This window comes from Anarhichas minor, unplaced genomic scaffold (assembly GCF_050575085.1).
Source record: "Anarhichas minor isolate MPS153535 unplaced genomic scaffold, ASM5057508v1 ptg000038l, whole genome shotgun sequence".
Taxonomy (NCBI): domain Eukaryota; kingdom Metazoa; phylum Chordata; class Actinopteri; order Perciformes; family Anarhichadidae; genus Anarhichas; species Anarhichas minor.
In genome coordinates this window covers 3,045,001-3,066,925 of record NW_027466484.1, presented here as the reverse complement: position 1 = coordinate 3,066,925, position 21,925 = coordinate 3,045,001, and the positions used below count along the sequence as shown (strand labels likewise).

General features: G+C 46.1%; 4 protein-coding genes and 2 non-coding genes across 8 annotated transcripts in view; 2 read left to right on the top strand and 4 right to left on the bottom strand.

Annotated features, from left to right (window-relative positions):
* Window positions 1–773: 773 nt before the first annotated feature.
* Window positions 774–6,270, bottom strand: cinp (cyclin dependent kinase 2 interacting protein). Of its 3 annotated transcripts, none has more exons than XM_076107258.1 (7): window positions 5,825–6,267; window positions 5,141–5,370; window positions 4,573–4,663; window positions 4,310–4,478; window positions 3,641–3,770; window positions 1,305–1,434; window positions 774–1,219 (listed from the first exon to the last, which is right to left on the bottom strand). In XM_076107258.1, the coding sequence occupies exons 4-7, from the start codon at window positions 4,381–4,383 to the stop codon at window positions 1,017–1,019; spliced, it is 537 nt and encodes a 178-aa protein (XP_075963373.1). In that variant the 5' UTR covers window positions 4,384–4,478; window positions 4,573–4,663; window positions 5,141–5,370; window positions 5,825–6,267; the 3' UTR covers window positions 774–1,016. The 3 variants fall into 3 exon arrangements, with proteins under 3 accessions (XP_075963373.1, XP_075963374.1, XP_075963372.1); XM_076107259.1 differs by having other exon boundaries at window positions 4,573–4,634; XM_076107257.1 differs by lacking the exon at window positions 4,573–4,663 and having other exon boundaries at window positions 5,825–6,270.
* LOC142967735 (uncharacterized) lies at window positions 6,220–12,306 on the top strand. Its single transcript, XM_076107256.1, has 4 exons — window positions 6,220–8,574; window positions 9,351–9,542; window positions 9,613–9,823; window positions 10,520–12,306. Exons 1-4 carry the CDS (start codon window positions 7,920–7,922, stop codon window positions 10,752–10,754), a joined length of 1,293 nt encoding a protein of 430 aa, XP_075963371.1. The 5' UTR covers window positions 6,220–7,919; the 3' UTR covers window positions 10,755–12,306.
* dkc1 (dyskeratosis congenita 1, dyskerin) lies at window positions 12,203–17,529 on the bottom strand. Its single transcript, XM_076107254.1, has 15 exons — window positions 17,433–17,529; window positions 16,576–16,628; window positions 16,401–16,487; window positions 15,818–15,909; window positions 15,281–15,465; window positions 15,081–15,145; window positions 14,772–14,898; window positions 14,549–14,679; window positions 14,175–14,318; window positions 13,619–13,739; window positions 13,301–13,419; window positions 13,122–13,225; window positions 12,833–12,875; window positions 12,596–12,745; window positions 12,203–12,459 (listed from the first exon to the last, which is right to left on the bottom strand). The coding sequence occupies exons 1-15, from the start codon at window positions 17,446–17,448 to the stop codon at window positions 12,400–12,402; spliced, it is 1,497 nt and encodes a 498-aa protein (XP_075963369.1). The 5' UTR covers window positions 17,449–17,529; the 3' UTR covers window positions 12,203–12,399.
* Window positions 13,490–13,566, bottom strand: LOC142967839 (small nucleolar RNA SNORD83). Its single transcript, XR_012958984.1, has one exon. It is a non-coding gene; the product is annotated as a small nucleolar RNA SNORD83 (small nucleolar RNA).
* On the bottom strand, window positions 16,019–16,217 carry LOC142967837 (small nucleolar RNA SNORD17). Its single transcript, XR_012958983.1, has one exon. It is a non-coding gene; the product is annotated as a small nucleolar RNA SNORD17 (small nucleolar RNA).
* Window positions 17,530–18,990: 1,461 nt separating the features above from the next.
* LOC142967734 (amino acid transporter heavy chain SLC3A2-like) overlaps window positions 18,991–21,925 on the top strand; it is a 4,617-nt gene continuing 1,682 nt past the window's right edge. The window contains exons 1-6 of the mRNA XM_076107255.1: window positions 18,991–19,343; window positions 19,668–19,858; window positions 20,017–20,190; window positions 20,287–20,384; window positions 20,601–20,743; window positions 20,909–21,236. Of these exons, the coding sequence (XP_075963370.1) occupies window positions 18,991–19,343; window positions 19,668–19,858; window positions 20,017–20,190; window positions 20,287–20,384; window positions 20,601–20,743; window positions 20,909–21,236 (1,287 nt within the window). The remainder of the gene's footprint in view (window positions 19,344–19,667; window positions 19,859–20,016; window positions 20,191–20,286; window positions 20,385–20,600; window positions 20,744–20,908; window positions 21,237–21,925) is intronic.

Sequence of the window (21,925 nt, the reverse complement as noted above, 5' to 3'; positions counted from 1 at the left end):
CTAGGAGCTGTGGTCGGACAGTCAACGGTGCAAGTCGTGGCAGCAACCTGAGAACCCGCTGGTGGACACCAGCAGTGAAGAAGGGGTCTCCAGAAACAGCAGACGGGTAACAATTGGCCAGAAGGCCTGCAGCTGTGGAGGTTGACGAGGTAAAAACACGAGTGTGGGAGGAGTTTAGGGAGAACATGAAGAAGGATCTTCATTTGTCCTCAAAGTTCAGGTAAACAGTAAGACGACTCAGAAAGGGAAAGCAGGGTTTGTCTCAGGCTGTGTTCAGAAGGGCAGAACTGCGGACCCGGACTGAGGATATTGTTGGGATGTGGTAAGTACACTTTGAGGAACTCTTGAACCCGACCAACACATCCTCCGTGGAGGAGGCAGAGTTTGAAGTCTCTGGATAAGACCCATCCAAATCCCTGGCAGAGGTCACTAGTGAAGTCAAAAAGCTGATTGGTGTGGATAAGATTTGCCGTGAGGCTCTGGACATCGTTGCCAGGAGAGTGTCCAGTATGGCATCCCTGCTTTTTGCAGATGATGTGGTTCTATTGGCTCCTTTAGAATGTGACCTTCAGCAGCACTGGGGCAGTTTAGAGCCGAGTGGGAATCGGTCGGGTTGAGAGTCAGTTCCTCCAAGTTTAAGGCCATGGTTCACTGCCAGAAAATGGGGGTTTGCCGGAGGTTTGGTGGAACATCAGCAGAAGGAAAACTGCAGTATTTTTTCTGCTGCTCCAGAAACAAAAAAAACAATTGTTTTCACATGAAGACAAAGTCAGTTACAATTTAAATACATTATTTAATGTCGGTGAGTAATACATATGTAACATTGAATTTCAGGCTTAAAAAACAGGGACCATCTGCTCATATGTGTCCAGGAAGTAGATCTTCTCTGTCTACACCTGTTCAATAAACCAGATGGAATTAATCTGACAGCTAGGTAAAGTTCCCCACTGCTTCCAACATCTGGACTCTCAGAAAAGACCCTGACATGATCGCATGACTCTGGAGGACTGAACACATCAAAGGGGGTGGTGTCCGGTCTCCAAAAGCAGAGCCTCCAGGGTGAGTCTGGTCTGGGGGGTGATGAAGGGCTGATGCAGCCAGCAGGAAAGATAGACCATGCAGAGGTCAGAGGTCACAGTATGGGCTAGTTCCTGCAGGATTGTCTGCTTCAACTTCAGCTCCTGACTGAAGGAGTCCAACAGGACACAAGACGACTCATCTGAAACATGAAGAGACATCAGACAATGTCTGAAACATGAAGAAGAGACATCAGACAGGTGAGTTCAGTGAACAAGTAAACTCACTGAAGTGTTTGGCATTCCAGCTGTGAAACAGAGGACACTTTCTTCCTTCAAGTCCAAAATGAAACTCCTCCAGATCCTGAAAGCCTTGCTGTGATGCTGTAAGACGCTCCATCTTCTTCACCACAACAACCTGACAGGAAGAAAGACAAACACTGATTTGTAACACAACTACACGTCGTTACCTTAACACTACTGCATGTCGTTACCCTAACACGACTACGCGTCGTTAACTTAACGCGACTACACGTCGTTACCCTAACGCGACTACGCGTCGTTAACTTAACGCGACTACACGTCGTTACCCAAACGCGACTACGCGTCGTTACCCTAACGCGACTACACGTCGTTACCCTAACGCGACTACACGTCGTTACCCTAACGCGACTACGCGTCGTTAACTTAACGCGACTACGCGTCGTTAACTTAACGCGACTACACGTCGTTAACTTAATGCGACTACGCGTCGTTACCCTAACGCGACTACACGTCGTTAACTTAGCGCAACTACACGTCGTTAACTTAGCGCAACTACACGTCGTTACCCTAACGCGACTACGCGTCGTTAACGCGACTACGCGTCATTAACTTAACACGACTACGCGTCGTTAACTTAACGCGACTACGCGTCGTTACCCTAACGCGACTACACGTCGTTAACTTAGCGCAACTACACGTCGTTACCCTAACGCGACTACGCGTCGTTAACTTAACGCGACTACGCGTCGTTACCCTAACGCGACTACACGTCGTTAACTTAACGCGACTACACATCGTTACCCTAACGCGACTACACATCGTTAACTTAACGCGACTACGCGTCGTTAACTTAACGCGACTACGCGCCGTTACCCTAACGCGACTACACGTCGTTACTCTAACGCGACTACACGTCGTTAACTTAACGCGACTACACGTCGTTACCCTAACGCGACTACACGTCGTTAACTTAACGCGACTACACGTCGTTACCCTAACGCGACTACACGTCGTTACTCTAACGCGACTACACGTCGTTAACTTAACGCGACTACACGTTGTTACCCTAACGCGACTACACGTCGTTAACTTAACGAGACTACACGTCGTTACCCTAACGCGACTACACGTCGTTACCTTAACGCGACTACACGTCGTTACCCTAACGCGACTACACGTCGTTACCCTAACGCGACTGCACGTCGTTACCTTAACGCGACTGCGCGTCGTTACCCTAACGCGACTGCGCGTCGTTACCCTAACGCAGTGGTTCTCAAACTTTTTCTGTCGCGCCCCACTTTGGAGGAAGAAAAATGTTCATGCCCCACCGCCCCAACAAAATTGTAACAAAATGGTCTATGTTGAATTTTTATTGAAATAACATTTTGTGACTCCTCCGTCTGTGCTTTTTCAAATAACAGAATAAAGAAAATTGCAATCACTTTTAAGTAAACCAGATTTCTCCATCAGACAAAAACAAATAAAATGTGCAATCACTTTGTTAGAACAATGCAAATAAAGTTATATCTGTGCAAAAAAGAACTACAATTTGGCAAAAAATAGCTTATTGCAATTGGCTGCAATTAACCTGTTTTGCACTAAACATCTTTTCAAGATAACAATAAAGTGCAACCTGTGAAAAACTAAACAAAACAAGTTTCATACTATCCGCAGCCAGTTTTCAGAAATAAAACACAGACTGGTCTCTCCTCATCTCCTACCGCGGTCACTGTGAAACCCAGAGCAAGATAGGCGTCATCATATTTTCTTCTTGGCTGCTTGCTGTTCGTCTCGGATGCATCGCTTGCGGTTGCTTTTCTGTTCCCGCCTGCCAAATGTCTCTTCATTTGGAACACTAAGCCACACATGTGAGTCGCCAAGGATCATGGCCGTCACGCATGCGCAAGCGTAACCTGTTAACGGCGTAACGTAAACATTTTTAATTTACAAAAATTCTGCATTTCCCCCTGCGCCCCACCTGTAATACCACCGCGCCCCACTAGTTGAGAACCACTGCCCTAACGCGACTGCGCGTCGTTACCCTAATGCGACTACGCGTCGTTACCCTAACGCGACTACGCGTCGTTACTCTAACGCTACTACACGTCATGACCCAAACGCGACTGCGCGTCGGTACCCTAACGCGACTGCGTGTCGTTACATTAACACGACTACATGTAGTTACCGTTCCCTGATCCTCCTCCATATGATTATGACGTAATAATTCATAATAAAGAGAAAACCTTATAATTACTAATGATGTGTTTTATTCTGATCTCCTGATTGCAAGAAAAGATATCCAGAGTTTCATCTTTGTTGACTGTAACTTCTCAGTTAAATTAAGTTAAATGAAGCGTCACCATTTTGTCAATGACGTCCTGCAGCTTGCAGCATTCGTCCTGGAGCTCTGCAGCTCCACTTGTCTGCTGCGACGAAGCTGATGAAGGTGATGAAGACTCGTCCACTACCAGCAGCTGATCGCTCTGAGAACTGAAGGAGAGTAGATTGAAGAAAAAAATCTTTTAACCAACTAAATCAAAACTACTAAATCCACATTAAACTAAATTAATTAAAGTAATAGTAATTAGTCAAACTAACTTAATTAAACTCATTGAAGTAACTTAATTTAAATACACTAATTAAAGGAACAGTGTGTAACATTTAAGGGGGATTCATTGGCAGAAATGGAATATATTATTTATAACTACTTTTTCATTCGTGAATAATGACCTGATACTAAGAATCTGTACTAAGAAAGTAATTTGTATCTACACAGGAAGTGGGTCCTCTTCTACGGAGTCTGCCATGTTTCTACAACAGCCCAGAGGGGACAAACTTAACACTGTCTCTAGAGATAGGAAAAGCTCCCACACAATCTGTATTTCACCAGTAGAGGTCACTATAATCTCACACACTGCTCCTTTAAACTCATCGTGTCGGTTACCTGCTACGTTGAATCTATCATTAATAAACTAAATGAACTAAACTAGCTTAATCAAATTAAATGAAACTAAGTAAAGTAAACTCACCGTGTCAGTCTGATGTCCACCAGGTTTCCTGCTATGCTGAATCCGTCCTCGTTGAGTTTTTCCCACCTCACCATCAGGTTGTGCCAGTCGGCTGCGTTGTCTTTGATTTTTCGGGTACTTACAGTGACAGCAGAGGACTTCCTGTTGGCCTGGGTCACAGTGATGTCACCTGACGAGACAACATGTATGACACAATGCATGCCGGTTAGATTTGTGTACGACTTGCTCTGACGTCATGAACACGTGGTCAACGATGACCTTACCAGAGCCAGGCGGCCGCAGATTTTAGAGCCAGGTGACCCAATGCATGATGGGAAACGCCTGGCTGTGTCCGGATCAGAGAGCTGATTAGCTCTTAGATTTGACAACAAACAACACGTTTAGTAGAAAATCCTAATTTTCTGTGTAATTGTAATATTCAACACTCGACGTTAGTCTCATGTTGTGTAACAAAGGTTTAATCTAAAAACATATCTTGTGTGATTAATAATAATAATAATAAAGCTTATTGATACAACACATATCAAAGAGAGCAGCAAAGTGTTTCACAAACATAGAAACAAAGGATAGAATACAATGTAGATATATGTATATTTCCATATAAATATATATTTATAAACATAAATAAATCCGAACGAGGTCTGTAAACTACAAATAGCCTACAGATCTAACCGGAAGTTACTGTTTCTTTGACTTCCTGTTTATTCTTTGAGGGCAAATGAAAGTCCGACTTCACCTCAGTATTGTGTCAGCGCCCCCTGCTGCTGAGGAATGATCTCATCTACTCTACAGGAGAGACGCAGCTCATCTACAACGAGCGTGTTCACTCACCCTCCATCTGACCAGCGACTCCTTCTTCCTCTTCTTCTTCTTTATTTTGTATTATTTTAATGGCGGACTGCTCAGGCGCTCACGTTGACGGATCAACTTTCAACTTCCGGGTTCCTTTCTTCTTCGGTGGTGGATCTCCTCCCCAGCAGCGAGTCAGCGCCTCCTGTTGATTGATCACCTCTTCTTCACTCTCAAGCAGTGTTGGCTGGTGGAACATGTTCTCTGTAGGGCTGTTCCACATCCAATCAATTTCACCAAACATCCCAGAATGATTTAATTCAAAAACATTAAGGTATCAAACACTCATTACTACTTTACTACTACTTTATTCCAACATGAAAAAAGCAGAAAATAACACTTTGATAAACACGTCAGGACATCTTATTATAGTCTCAGTATAATATAATAATATATATATCATATAATAATATATATATCATATAATAATATATATATCATATAATAATATATATATCATATAATAATATTCACTATAATATAATAATGTATATCATATAATATATATATCATATAATAATATATATATCATATAATAATATATATCATATAATATATATCATATAATAATATTCACTATAATATAAAACACTCATATATATATAATGATGTATTTATAACTATACATCATGTCTCAGCAGGTGCTTCATGTCCCTCACTCCCTACCTGTCCGTGCTGGATCTGTCCCCGTTGTTTTAAAAAGCTAAATAAGTTATTAGCATGACGTCATCCAGCTAGCCAAACCTGTCTGGTGTTCAGCTAGTGGAGAAGCTTCATGTGCTGCTTCCCTTTCCTGCTAGTCTGCTGTCTGGTTGTGAGGTCAGGCTGATCTGATATCAGCTCTTTGGCCTGAAGGTTCTCCTCAAAGTTCTCCTCTCAAACGGGTCTTGAGGTAGGATCGCTTCCGGTTTCAGCTTCCGGTTCAAGTGAGGATCGCTTTCGGTTGAGCGAGGAAATGACAAAGGGTACTTCTCAAGTCTCTTAATTGTCGTTTCCTCGCTCCTCGATCCTCGGTGAACCGGAAGTTGTTTCTGCGCCGCCATATTGATGGTCGTCCCAAAGCTCTAATGTAGCTCGGAGGAGCGAGGATCGAGGATGGAGGAGGGACCTCTGAGGAGCCATGAGCGAGGACCCAGGAGAACAGACTTTCAGGAAGTCTTTTAACGGCCGACACGCCCCCTCATTGTTCATCAGTGATGTGATTGGACGCTGCAGCCGATCAGACTGACTGACTGAGTTTAACACCAGAGTGAAGACGGATCACAGAATAAACTCTAGTTTATATTTGATTAGGTTTCTGATTGAACATCTGGTTTAAATAAATGTTCATTGTAGTCTGAACAACAAAAGGACCTCAAACAACTTTCTACATTTATTAGAAAGATTTGTGTTTTCATGATCTGATATTTCCCTCAATAACTTTATTATGAATGTCATCAGAAACAGACTTCGCTTCACGTGACGCAACTGAGAAAAGGACGTCTCATGTCTCTTAAAACATATTTCCTCGTTCCTCTCTCCTCGCATGGTTTCCTCCATGCATCCCTAGTGGGAGGGACTAAGACTCAAGGAAAGGACCCAAGTGAGGGAAACGAGGATGACATTAAGAGACTTGAGATGTACCCAAATAAGAGACTTGAGACTCCTCGCTCCTCGCTCGAGCTGGAAGTTGTTCTGCGCCGCCATGTTGACGGCCGTCCCAAAGCTCTTATTTCTGCTCTGAGGAGTGAGGATCGAGGAGGGAGGAGGGATCTCTGAGGAGCCATGAGCGAGGACCCACGAGAACAGACTTTTAGGAAGGGCAGAATCGATTCAGTTTGGGGCAGAATTGATTCTGCCTCAAACTGAATCTATTTGAGGACGCTGATTGGCTAAATTGTATGTCACACATTTATATCTTTAACCAGCAATTGGCTAAACTGCTTCATAGACCCGCCTCTTTTGGGCAGTTTCTCCTGCGCCCCAGAGCTGCTGAGACGTGCAGGAAAAGCATATATTTACCGCAGATATCATATTTTACACATATTACTGGGTGATTCCATATTTCAAAAACACAAATATTGACAATTTGTATAGTTTATTATTATTATCATTTATTTTATTTTATTTGTTGTGGCTCAAGGTGGGGCGGCGCCCTAGCGCCCTCTATTGACCAGCCGCCACTGCTCTCAATGGTTCTTTTGTGTTTATTCATTATTCATTTTCTTCAAAACCGTGAAACAATCTTTTATTATTTAACATTATTAAAATCTACTTATTTATGTTTATTCATAACACATGACATCAGATGTTTATATAGAATAATAAAACAACAGTCAGAGTGACCTCTTCACAATAAGATAACAGTCAGAGTGAGACCTCTTCACAATAAAACAACAGTCAGAGTGAGACCTCTTCACAATAAGATACCAGTCAGAGTGAGACCTCTTCACAATAAAACAACAGTCAGAGTAAGACCTCTTCACAATAAAACAACAGTCAGAGTGACACCCCTTCACAATAAAACAACAGACAGAGTGAGACCCCTTCACAATAAAACAACAGACAGAGTGAGACCTCTTCACAATAAAACAGTCAGAGTGAGACCTCTTCACAATAAGGTAACAGACAGAGTGAGACCTCCTGCTGCTGCCACACGATCTCTTCTAGTTGACGCAGCAGGAAGCAACAGAAGAAGACGACGAGAGCAACCCTTCCTCTGAATATCTGGACTAATAACAATCAATAATCGATCAGACGGACCTCCGTGTCCTCGTTAAAGATGTTGGTTCTCCAGCAGCTTCCGGCCGAGCTGTGGCTTCAGGTGTTCGGCTTCCTGTCCTGGAGCGACAAGCTGAACTTGCGCTGCACCTGCGTTCACTTCAGGCACCTGGTGGATAAGTCCCGTCCCCTTTGGCACGGGTTCAGCGTGGCCCTGCGGAACTTCTCCCGGTACAACCGGCCCTTCTGGCGGAGCCTGGCTCAGAGGCGCGTGGACATCATTTCGGTGCGTTCAGGTAAGAGGAAACACCTGAAGCAGCTCGCCACCTGGCTTCCTGCTCTCGGGGCGCTGCGATTGGATGACTGGAGGGAAGTGGGCGTCGATGAGCTGAAGCTGTTCCATTGGATGCAGCGTCTGTCTGTCACTTCCTGTTCCTCGCCGCTGAAGAACATTGACTTCCTATTTTCCCTGAGTCAGCGGTTGTTGGAGCTCAGACTGTGTAACGTGAAGCTCACCTGTCCCGCATCTCACCTGTTGGCCGCACTCAGTCAGCTGACTCGTCTCACCTCTCTGCAGCTGCACCATGATGGCAGTCTGAGAGTCCCGACGCTGAGCAGCGTCCTGACTCACCTGACTGAGTTGAAACACCTGTCCTGGACCATGATTACCCACAGAACACTGTCACGTGACTTCTTCAGCCCCGCCCACCTCACAGGTAAATGTGACATTATCCAATCAGCAGGTATCACACGGTCCTTTAGCTCCTCCAGCAAGCCTCCTCCAACCTTGACCCCCATGATGCTTTTTGGGAAATGGGATGACACGGGTAATAACAGGTGAGATGACACGGGTAATAACAGGTGAGATGACACGGGTAATAACAGGTGAGATGACACGGGTAATAACAGGTGTGATGACACGGGTAATAACAGGTGAGATGACACAGGTAATAACAGGTGTGATGACACGGGTAATAACAGGTGAGATGACACGGGTAATAACAGGTGAGATGACACGGGTAATAACAGCTGTGGTGACACGGGTAATAACAGGTGAGATGACACGGGTAATAACAGCTGTGGTGACACGGGTAATAACAGGTGAGATGACACGGGTAATAACAGGTGAGATGACACGGGTAATAACAGGTGAGATGACGGGTAATAACAGGTGAGATGACGCGGGTAATAACAGGTGAGATGACGCGGGTAATAACAGCTGTGATGACGCGGGTAATAACAGGTGAGATGACACGGGTAATAACAGGTGAGATGACACGGGTAATAACAGGTGAGATGACACGGGTAATAACAGCTGTGGTGACACGGTTAATAACAGCTGTGGTGACACGGTTAATAACAGCTGTGGTGACACGGTTAATAACAGCTGTGATGACACGGTTAATAACAGCTGTGATGACACGGGTAATAACAGCTGTGATGACACAGGTAATAACAGGTTGATATAAATGTTATGCTTGTCTTAAACCAGGTGGTGGCGCTCTGCAGCTGTCTGACCTTCAGTTGTTGAACTACGACGCCGTGGTGACACAGGAAGTTCTGCAGCCTTTGTCCCGCCTCCTCAGCCTGTCAATCTTCCACCTGTACTCCGTACCTGGTCCCATCTGTCACCTGCAAACATGGCTGACGTCACTGCCGCAGCTCCGCAGCCTCAGTGTGCACGGTGAGTGTCGACATCTACTGCAGCTGTACTGTGACAGTGATGTCATCATGACCTCTGTCTTATCCAATAGGAGGCCATCCTCTGGCGGTGTACGCCGAATTCCTGCCATCCTCCCTCCTCAGTCTGACTCTCTGTGTGGACCTGCAGCCTGAAGACCTGCAGGTGGTCTCGCACAGAGCTCCTCACCTGGAACACCTGCACCTGGAACCCTGGAGCTCCTCTTCCGGCCTAGTTAGACTCCTCCCACAGCTGTTCCCTCACCTGAGGACACTCCGGATCAGGTGAGTCACTGACACCTCATCAACAAAATCTGACAGAAAACAAAACAGCTGCTTATATCTACCTGCTGGTCTCCGTACCTACCTGCTGGTCTCCGTATCCGTATCTACCTGCTGGTCTCCGTATCTACCTGCTGGTCTCCGTAGTGACCTGCTGATCTCCGTATCCGTATCTACCTGCTGGTCTCCGTAGTGCCCTGCTGGTCTCCGTAGTGACCTGCTGGTCTCCGTATCTACCTGCTGGTCTCCGTATCCGTATCTACCTGCTGGTCTCCGTATCTACCTGCTGGTCTCCGTATCGACCTGCTGGTCTCCGTATCGACCTGCTGGTCTCCGTATCGACCTGCTGGTCTCCGTATCGACCTGCTGGTCTCCGTAGTGACCTGCTGGTCTCCGTATCGACCTGCTGGTCTCCGTAGTGACCTGCTGGTCTCCGCATCTACCTGCTGGTCTCCGCATCGACCTGCTGGTCTCCGTATCTACCTGCTGGTCTCCGTAGCGACCTGCTGGTCTCCGTATCTACCTGCTGGTCTCCGCATCTACCTGCTGGTCTCCGTATCGACCTGCTGGTCTCCGTATCTACCTGCTGGTCTCCGTAGCGACCTGCTGGTCTCCGTATCTACCTGATGGTCTCCGTATCTACCTGCTGGTCTCCGTATCTACCTGCTGGTTGTTTACTTGAGTGTTTCTGTGTTTCAGACATCATCACCTGTCGGACAGTGACTTCCTGAATCTGCAGCAGCTTCAGCATCTCGTCACTCTGGAGGTTCTGGATTCGTTCTACAAACCAGACCCAACGGACCCGAGCCGGGTCGTCTACCAGCCGAGTCCTCGTCTGCTGCAGCTGATCTCTGACCTGCAGAAACTGACCAATCACAGAGTACGAGTCATTACTAGCTCACACAGAGACCCGCTCTCCTGCCACTGTGTCTGACCAATCAGAGAAGACTGTGACATCACCTGTGGGGGCGGGGTCAGTTCTCAGTTGAGCCGTTTGACTACAAATCCAAATCATTTATTTAACATGTTTGTTGGTGGGAAATTACTAAACGTTTAAATGTTGACACAAAATGTGCCTTTTCTGGATAACCTGTCATTGTCATCACCGCTGCATTATGGGTAAAGTGGCCCAACGTTACCAAATTAATGAAGAACTAGAAAATGCAGTGGAAAGCTGAAAAAAAAATGCCTTAAAAATGTTGAACCACACCGATGAAAACCTAGAAGTTTAAATGTATAACTGGCAGAATTATGAGTTAAACTGTTTTATCTAAAGAAGCTAAATTACAATGCAGGAAAATCTGGAAGATAAACAATGTTGCTGTCAAAGTTATAGTAGCAATAGTACAACTATTGATAGTATTATTAATACAAATTTAATAGCAGTGGTTGTAGTAATGGTTGAAATAGTAGCAGTGAAAGTAGTATTAATAATAGTTGTATTGGTAGTAATAGTATTGGTGGTAGCAGAATAGCAGTAGTAGAAGTAGTATTAGTAATGGCATTTGTTGTAGTGGTATTAGTAATAGTAATTGCAGTAGTAGTAATATTTGTTGTAGTAGTACTAGCATTAGTGGTAATAGTAGCAGCAGAAGTTGTAGTAGCAGGAATACTAGTAATATTAGCAGCAGCAGTTGTCGCATTAAGAATTTAAACACAAAAAGCCCAATTCTGAGGTTCTTGTTAAATTAATCAATGGGGCTTTTATTTTGAAAGGGTGGGAGTGGGTGAGGAGACTATCAGAATCAAAATCTCTAAAACCTCAGTGACTGAGAGACAGGAAGTAATACTATCGTCATCTGTGTAGATCAATCTGCACTAATTAGCTCATAATTACCTGTGTGCCTGCCTGCATCAAAGGTTTCCATAGCGATGTAACGTCAAAGAGAAACCGGTCCACCGGCTTCACATAAAGCTGAGGAGAACCTCCATAACGAGCTCCTATTGCTGCGATATTAGGACTAAACAGATGAAGACTCAATCAGAACTATTAATCCCAAAGTTATAGAATGACACCACACGATGCCCAACAGGTTTATTTAATTATTTCTAGACGTGTACTAGTTTATGAAGAGATAAAACGATAAGGACCATTTCTCTGTACAGCAGAACATGAATGTAGTTTATGTCCTTTATTATGCTGATGACACCTCGTCATCTACAGGAATGAACTGCTAACTTACTGCCACACTGATAAGTTGCAGTTAATATCACAAAACAGCCACTTTATTTTAATACTATAGAATTGTGCTTAGTGACCGTTGACGTGTCAATGGTCATCAGTTCGTCCATAAAAGACAGTTTATTTGACCCAAACTGATTTATGCTCTAGAACGATCTAATAACTAAAACTTTATATCTGAATCCAACTGAACACAAATATAGAAAACAGACTTTTATTTTGAAATTACGAACAGACTCTGTTGAGGTATTTACAGCTGAAAGAACAAAAAATAATAAAATGTATACAAAAAATAAAAAAAGTCCTTTTCTTTGCGTGTCCATTATTGTAAAACTCAAGGTTTTGCGTTCAGACAGGTGTGAAAAGTGGGCGGAGCCTCAGACAGTTCACCTGTCCGTCAGTCTGTTGCACCATCGTCTTTTAGTTTCTTCTTCTTCTTCTTCTTCTTACTTAAAACCTACAAGAAACAAACAATGTTGAAACAATTATATTTAAATTATCTGAATAAATCTGGTTATTTTCAGAGTTTCTCTTTAAGTGTTAAGTTTGTTATATTCAGATGTTTGTTGAAAACCTTGTAAGTCATTACTCACCTCTGCCTCAGGCTCCGCCTCCACCACCTCAGGCTCCGCCTCCTCCAGTTTCACCCTCTTCTCCTTTTTCTTCTTCTTCTTCACCTCCTCTACGGTCGGCATGCTGGCCGTTGCTGCTTCGCCGTCGCTGTCGGCCGCCTCCCTCTTCCTCTGTAGAGGAACAGGTTTAGTGATGACATCACCACCTCAGTGAACATCAGGTGCACTCCGATTGGACGACAGGTGGAGTGAACTTACCTTTGCTGACGTGTCACATGACTCCGCAGTTGCCTTGGAGATGCTGTCAATCAAAAATAAAACAATTAGTAAGATTTTTATGTCAACATTTAAAGTGAAGCTGCACAGTGCGATGACATCACTGTTCTCAGGTGAGCTGCAGCTCAGCAGCAGCAGAGTGAAGAAGCTCATGGCTGAGAGTTCCTGTAGCAGACTGACTCCCTCAGAGAGCACATCAGCTCAGAGAGGGATAACTGTCTGCACACACACACACCTGAGCACCAGCCCCGCCCCCTCAGATGAGGCTTACCTGTAGTCCACGTATTGGCTCTTCCAGTCGGCCGGCGTGCTGCCGTTGGGCTTCCCGTGTTTGTCGAGGAGTCCTTTCTGAACCATCATCTTCTTCTGACTCGCCTGAAGAAAACAAGCCGTTACTATTGAGACTAAATAAACTTTATTTGAATAAACTTTATTTAAACAGGACTTTACCTTCGGACCCAGGCCCCACTTCCGAGGGTACGTGTCTCTCTCCATGATCACTCTCTTGATCTTCGCCACGATGCCGTGATCACAGGTGGAAATCACAGCTGTGGTCATCAGAGCAACAGCTGGACGACAAATAAAGTGAACGTTAAGAAAGTCACACGATCCTGTGATCACAATCATGATGAAACACTGAGCCATCAGAAAAGGGTGATAGATAGCAGGTCATCACAGCCCGAGAGCTACTGCAGCATCTACACTCATCATGTGGCTTCAGACAGAGAGAGCGACGGACAGACGGAGAGAGACAGACCCCCGTCTCACCTGTGCAGATGGCCTCTCCCTTGGTGGTTATGACGACGATGTCCTGGTTCATCTCGATGCCGTCTTCGTACCTGAGGACACCTGGCAGCATGATCTTAGCTCCGTAACAGATGGCGTTCACCTGAAACGCGTCATCATCATATTATTATATTAACTATTAGCTTCTCATCACGTTAAACGATGACATCATTATCTTTCCACTTCAGATTCTTCTTCTGTGGTATTGATTAAGTAGCCTTTATCACCACCTGCTGGTGCGGAGTATTTTCTAAATGAAGGGAAAAATATCTTTAAACAAAAACTATACGTCAGTGTTCACTCAGAGGGGTTTCTATTATTATGGCCACCCCGTCACTATAGAAGCTCCGCCTACTGACCAATCAGAATCCATAATAAATAAGTGTAACATGCAGAAAGAACAGCTGGTAATAAATGATACAACTTCAGCTAATCAAATAAAACACAACTCGATGTTCCATTGAGTTGCATTATGGTAACAGGATATTATGATTTGTTAAAATGTACTCAGTATTACAATAAAGTGATGAAGACTCACCGCGCTGTCCTTCATCACCAGACGTTTGTAGGACACCAGCAGCTTCTCCAGAGGGAACACGACTCGCCTCAGATACGTCTCGTCTTTGTTGTGATCAAACTGCCACTGAGCATCCAGCACGTCGTGCATCGTCACCATGTGGTCCTGAACACAAACGCATGCATGAGGTCATGACGATGACGCCGTGATGCGAGGTCATGACGATGACATCGTGACGATGTCAGCAGCACAGAGGCTCCACAACCACAACCGATGATGTAATCCGGGCCCCAGCTGCAGGTTTCTGTTCCAAAGTTAAATTGACAGACCGACACGGAGCAGAAGGCCTGAACTCAACACTTTGAATGTGACGACACGGGGGAAGTGGTACCGACCTTCTCTCCCAGGACTCCAGACCGGACTCGTCTGAGTTCCTGCATCTGACCTCCGACCCCGAGCATCAGACCCAGGTGGACACACAGAGTCCGGATGTAAGTTCCTGCCTCACAGCTCACCCAGAAGATCCCTGAGGAACACAGAACATGTGATCGATGACATCACCGTGATCGATGACATCACCTCTTAAGGTATTAATGTCCTCGGCCATATTGATCTTACCTAATCTCCTCTCGGGGTCGTACTCTATCAGTTTACTCTCGTAGACCGTTCGGACTCTGAGTTGACGTTTCACGGCGGCGATCAGCGGCGGTCGCTGGAACAAAGCGCCCGTCAGCGTCTCCAACCCCTGCAGATAGAAACTCAGTCAACAACGGTCACATGACCAACACACAGACAGCCAATCAGAGTAAACCACAGGTTTGTTTACAGACGTAAATCTACGTTCACCTTCTGCAGCTCATTGTTCCTGAACTAGTTTCTAATGAAATGCTTTTAGAATCAAAGTGACTGACAGGTGGTCAGACTCACCCGGGCCAGGGTGTGTTCGCTCTCTATGGCATTGTGCAGCCGAACGATCCCCACATACTCTTTACCTGCAACACACACAGAGAGTAGTGAGGGGGGCCGCTGGGTTTTACTGTGCTCGCACATGGACAGCTGGGTGGACACGTTCAGTGCCGCGATCAATAAGTATCAGTAACAAACAGGAAGCGGTCATGTCTGGGTACCGGCGCTCTGCTGGGACTTGACCAATCGCGTGGCTCGGTCCACGCAGACGATCAGGCAGCCGGTGACCTTCGGGTCGAGCGTCCCGCTGTGACCCGTCTTCTCCACTCGCAGGATCCTCCGGATCCACGCCACCACTTCGTGAGACGACGGGTTCGCTGGTTTGTCCAGGTTGATGAAGCCAGTCCTGACAGGAAGTAACATCTATTGTTAGCATAGCATTAACCACCATAAGCCTTAATGTTGCTAGCATAGCATTAACCACCATAAGCCTTAATGTTGCTAGCATAGCATTACCTAACATAATCCTGAATGTTGCTAGCATAGCATTACCCAACAGTCCTAGATGCGGTTAGCTTAGCATTACCCAACAGGCCTAGATGCGGTTAGCTTAGCATTACCCAACAGGCCTAGATGCGGTTAGCTTAGCATTACCCAACAGGCCTAGATGCGGTTAGCTTAGCATTACCCAACAGGCCTAGATGCGGTTAGCTTAGCATTAACTAACAGAGGCCTAGATGCGGTTAGCTTAGCATTACCTAACATAGTCCTGGATGTTCCTCTTCAGAGGGTTGCTACCGTTCGGTAGAGGAGTGTAATGAGCCGTTCGGATGTTTAGTTTATCGAAATTCTGCAAGAAACAATTTTATGTTAAATAAAATTAGAAACCGGACTAACAGACGGTTCAAGTTTAAACTTGTTGCTTAATACAAAGCACTCTTAAATATTTATGTCTTCATGTGATCAGAACAGTCAAATCATCTCGGCAGCGCTCGAGTCTCGTGTCGTTCTCTGAGCAGTGTCAGGTCGCCGTCCAGCAGAACGCCGAAACAACGTCGGCACTGCTGCAGAGAGGCCCCGCCCCCAGAACGAGGGCGGAGCCAGTGACTAAGACAAGATGGCCGCTCAGCGAATGGATAAACTTCTTCATCACTTCACATGCGCAAGACTAGTGTGTTTATATTTCTCTGAGAGAGAGAGAGAGAGCATCAATACAACCATGTATTTTAAATTACAAATAACATGGTACCTTATGTTGTAAGGCGCACCTTTAATAAATACGGTAATAAATAAAGACAGGTGAGCCGGGTGTATTACGGTACTAAAGACAGGCTAGTGTACCTTGAGCAGCAGGGGCCACTGAGACGTGTCCAGAGAGAACACCTTGGACTCTGGTTGGATGAGGAAGTCTCCGCTCTGCTGGATCTCCTGTTAACAGAGAAACTAACTTTAATCTGCATTCAGAGAGAAATAAAGTTATTAAATCAACAAGAACAGAATTCACTTTTCTACTCACACCGACTTCTTCTTCACTGACTTTCCTCGTTTTCTTCTTCTTCTTCCCCGACGCTGCAGAACAAATCACAGATTTAAACAGTTTTAAATCTTTAATTCTAAAACCGTACCTTGATGTTTTTACTTTATTTCAGCATCTAACTCGACCTCAAAGAGACATTTTATACTCCGAGGTGAACACGTGTTGAATTATTAATAATAAATAATTAAATGTGACGAAACGAATCTCAAAACAGGAGTTTGAGTTTCCAGCAGAAAAACAAATTAAGTTGTATGATTAAAGTCTGACGTCATTAATGGAGGAAAGAGAACCAGCCCACGTTGCCTCCGACCACACGTGGTAGTTAGCATCAGGCGGCTAACTAAAGCTAACAGGCCGTGTGATCAGAATCATCGACTTCTGATTCAACCACTGAACACGTGGTTTAATCCTCTTAATATGATGAAGATGATGAATACTATAACTCAAACTGTAGCAATAAATTAGGCTTTTCTGGCTGGATCTGGTTCCACGCGAGCAGCCACACATGGGTCTTTCCGGGGCCCGCATGCTGAAAAAAACCTAAAACCTGCAGGTTTCTACACGCGCTGAACTAACAAACACGACGCAGAGCTTCAACACACTGAACCACAACAATCCTCCATTAATACATATAAATACGTATTAATACATATAAATACTCCGTTTCCATCATGGAGTCTGGCCTCACGCGCAGATAAACTGACTGAGGGTCCGTTTGAGGAAGCCGACAGAAACAGACTCGTGCACTTTAATCAGCTGCCGGTTTAACTTTAAACTTTAAATATTCTCATCAGTTAAAAGTTCTCGTGTCACTAAAAACACGCGCAGCTACTCACCGTCTGTGTCCGCCATGATCACCCACGAGACTGAAGGAGAGAGACTGCTGCTGTCTCCTCCTCTTCCTCTCTTATCTCCTCCTCTTCTTCCTCCTCCCCCTCCTCCTCCTCCTCCTCCTCCTCCTCCTCTTCTTCTTCGGTGGTTTCCATACATCTGTATTAGAGCATTACCGCCTCATTCTGCTCCGGAGTGTGAATCACACAATACATTTACAATATTTCCCCCAAAACAAAACAAACAAAACAATAATAATTAAATGAATGAATTAAAATAAATATAGAACACTTATATCACATCGAGCCCTCATACATCCTGTAAACATCTGTATCTTTGCTTTAAACAGCAGATGTCAGACATCACTGTATTCATGTTAATACTGTACATTCAGTAAACAACAACGTCAACATGTTGACAGTCAGCTGGTACAGTCAAGCACCGGCTTCAATATTCAGGTAAAGTAAACAATAAACAACGAAGATGATTCAAAAACATCAACGTGGTAAAGAAAGAAAGAAATAAAGAAATAAAGAAATAAAGAAATAAAAAATTAAAAAATAAAGAAATAAAGAAATAAAGAAATACAATTTAAAAAAAAAATGTAATTAAAAAAAAAAGAATTCTAATGAGAAAAGAATATTTATTTATTGTTAGAGTATATGTTATTTATAATTCATCCAATTCAATTTCAAATCTGACAATTAATATTGTTGAGATATTATTCAATTCAACTTTCTTTATTGTATTTGACAGTCAGTTGTTGACGACATACAGACGTTAATACAACTGTTGGCTACTTCACTATATATGGAACTAAGTCATAGTGTCATAGACATTACTGTGATGAATCCTCTCTGACTGGACCTCGCTGAACTTATATAATAACCTGCTGTACATACAACATATTTTATCTGCAATGGTGATGATGTGTGGTCCTCTACAGGCCATCCGGAGCTTTGTCAGCTGCTTCTCTTTAGGACATGAGGGTCGTCATCCCGTCCTCTTGTATTTCACAAACATCTGGTCACCATGTGGCCTTCAGGCTGCTCCTGGACTGAAGCGGGACACATGGCGGCAACACTTCCTCCTCTGAGGGTCTCTCACTGGGGCCACAGGTCCTCGTCTTCAACTCCTCAACAAATGGAGTCGGGTCCTCAAACGCCTCCTCAAGTACGAGCCTCATCAGTTCATCCACGTACTCTGAACATGACAACATTATTTAAATGCTGCTCAACACTCCATGAAAGTGAAAACCACGTCCTGTGTTCAGAGCACAGGACGTGTCAGCTTCACTAAACACAGCTGATGTTTACTGTTGTTTACAAAACACTTGACTCATATGTCTGTTTTTATTTGAATGTGTAAACAACAACCAACAAAACAACAACCTATGGAACACGTGAGAGGAGACCGGGAGTTCCCGTTTTTCCCATAGCAGTGAAGGCATCATTCGTTACGGTCAGACAGAGAGACAGAGAGACAGACAGAGAGACAGACATCACGGACTCCTCTGACGGTACCGAGCCGCTCTATTAGATCCATTAACAGATCACCGGCGGTATGAACACGGAGGAGACCAAAGTGGATCTGAAGGATGCTGAGACCAAAGATGCGGATCCGACGGAGGCGCCAGGTCCAGATGCGGTCGCCGCAGATGCCGATGCGACGGAGGCCGATGTGAGCGAGGCGGATCTGGACCAGGAGGAGCAGGAGAAGCAGCCGATGACCGGAGGAGGAGGAGGAGACCGGGCCGAGGACGCTCCGTCTGCCGGAGGAGAGGAGGCGGAGCCGGCAGACGGAGCAGTGATGGAGAAGAACGGAACCGTGAAGCTGAAGATTCAGGACGAGGAGGAGGAGGTGAAATTCACCGGACTGAACAAAGAGGAGCTGCTGAGGGTGGCCGGGACTCCGGGGTGAGGAGGCCCCAACACACACACACACACACACACACACACACACACACACACACACACACACACACACACTATATATAATAAATTATGTCTGAATGTCTCTGATGCTCTCCTTCCATGCATCCTCCTCCCTGTCTCCTCGTCTCCCTCCCTGTCTCCTCATCCTCCTCCCTGTCTCCTCGTCTCCCTCCCTGTCTCCTCGTCCCCCCCTCCCTGTCTCCTTGTCCTCCTCCCTGTCTCCTCGTCCCCCTCCCTGTCTCCTCATCCTCCTCCCTGTCTCCTCGTCCCCCTCCCTGTCTCTTGTCCTCCTCCCTGTGTCCTCAGCTGGGTGAGGACACGCTGGGCGTTGCTTGTGGTGTTCTGGTTCGGCTGGTTGGGGATGTTGGGTGGAGCCGTCCTCATCGTCCTCCAGGCTCCTCGCTGCAGAGACCTCCCGTCCTCCAGCTGGTGGAACGACGGCCCGCTGTACCAGATCGGAGACATCGGGGCCTTCAGCGCCCTGAAAGACCTGAAGGGTGAGGAAAGCAAGGCATTCTGGGAGAGATTATTTATTATATATATTCATGAAGATGTGAAGCAAGGCATTCCGTTTTGTCTTCCTCCTCCTCCACCATCTCCTCCCTTTCCTCCTCTTCCTCTTCCCTCTCCTCCTCCTCCTCCTCCCCGCCCACAGGAGTGGAGCAGAAGGTGGGCAGTCTGTCTCAGATGAAGATCCGAGGTCTGGTGGTCGGTCCGGTCCACGTGGCTCCAGCAGACGACGTCATGAGTCTGAGGTTTGAGGAGGTCTCCTCTGAGTCTGGAACCCTGGACCAGTTCAAAGACCTGGTCCAGGCCGCTCATAAGAAGGGTGACGATGACAATCATTATTAGAAGGAATGAGCTTTGAGAACAGTACTCAGTATTCAGGATCCTGGTCTAGTTTACATGTTGTCTATCTCTGCAGGTATTTCTGTGGTTCTGGATCTGACTCCAAACTACCAGGGTTCATCTGGACCCTGGTTCTCCAACGTCAGTGTGACCAACGTAGCTGAGAGGCTGAAGGTGAGAGAGAGAGAGAGACAGACAGGCAGACAGACAGAGAGACAGACAGATAGAGGGAGAGAGAGAGAGAGAGACAGTTCACTGCAGACAGGATCTGAACAGAGATCAGTCGGACTGTCAATGCTAGCTCACTATTACACTTCCTGTTTACATCCCCAGAGGGGACGCCATAGCTGTCTGTCTCTACCAGCTGTCTGTCTGTCTGTCTGTCCTCAGTCTGCTCTGGTCTTCTGGATGAAACAAGGCGTGGACGGTGTGCAGATGTCGGGGGTGGAGCGAGTGGCCTCCATGGTGCCGTCTCTGTGGACAGACATCAGAGCCATCGTCCACAATGGGACGGAGGACAGTCCCAACAAGAGGTCAGAGACCAATCTGTCAGACCACTAGGACCTCTGGGACCATCATCCTCAAACAGAATCAGGACAACATCTAAAGTCCTCAGAACAGAAAACTGTCCAGATATGAAATAAAATATTTATATCTCGGTCCGTTTGTACTAACAAAGACTGGATGTGTTTTTCCAGAGTCCTGATCGGCGTCACAGAGCGTTCCTCGGCTGAAGACGTGTCCGACCTCCTCAACTCCACCGGCGTGGACCTGCTGGTCTCCAGGGTCCTCCTCGGCCCCGGCAGCGCGGGCGCCGCGGACGCCACTGAGCTCGCTCAGTCCGTCCAGCTCTTGTACTCGTCCCACAGCCAGCTCAAGCTGACCTGGAGCCTGGGGGGGCGAGACCAGGGTCACCTGGCCTCGCTGGTGGTACCGGCTCTGGTCAAACTGCACCAGCTGCTGCTGCTCACGCTGCCGGGGACGCCCGTCTTCAACTACGGAGACGAGATCGGCCTGATGGACGAGGTGAGGACGCGTCCCGTGAGACCTGAGAGACGGATGTTAAATCAGTGGATTAATCAGTGGAGTCTGGTCTACGGCGTCTGTTACTTCATAAAGAATAGTAGCAGTAGGACTAGTAGCAGCAGTAGGACTCGTACCAGCAGTAGCAGTAGGACTAGTACCAGCAGTAGGACTCATACCAGCAGTAGCAGTAGGACTCGTACCAGCAGTAGGACTCATACCAGCAGTAGCAGTAGGACTCGTACCAGCAGTATAACTAGTACCAGCAGTAGCAGTAGGACTCGTACCAGCAGTAGGACTCGTACCAGCAGTAGCAGTAGGACTAGTACCAGCAGTAGGACTCATACCAGCAGTAGCAGTAGGACTCGTACCAGCAGTAGGACTCGTACCAGCAGTAGCAATAGGACTCGTACCAGCAGTATAACTAGTACCAGCAGTAGCAGTAGGACTCGTACCAGCAGTAGGACTAGTACCAGCAGTAGGACTCGTACCAGCAGTAGGACTCGTACCAGCAGTAGCAGAAGGACTAGTACCAGCAGTAGCAGTAGGACTAGTACCAGCAGTAGGACTCGTACCAGCAGTAGCAATAGGACTCGTACCAGCAGTAGAACTCGTACCAGCAGTAGGACTCGTACCAGCAGTAGCAGTAGGACTAGTACCAGCAGTAGGACTCATACCAGCAGTAGCAGGAC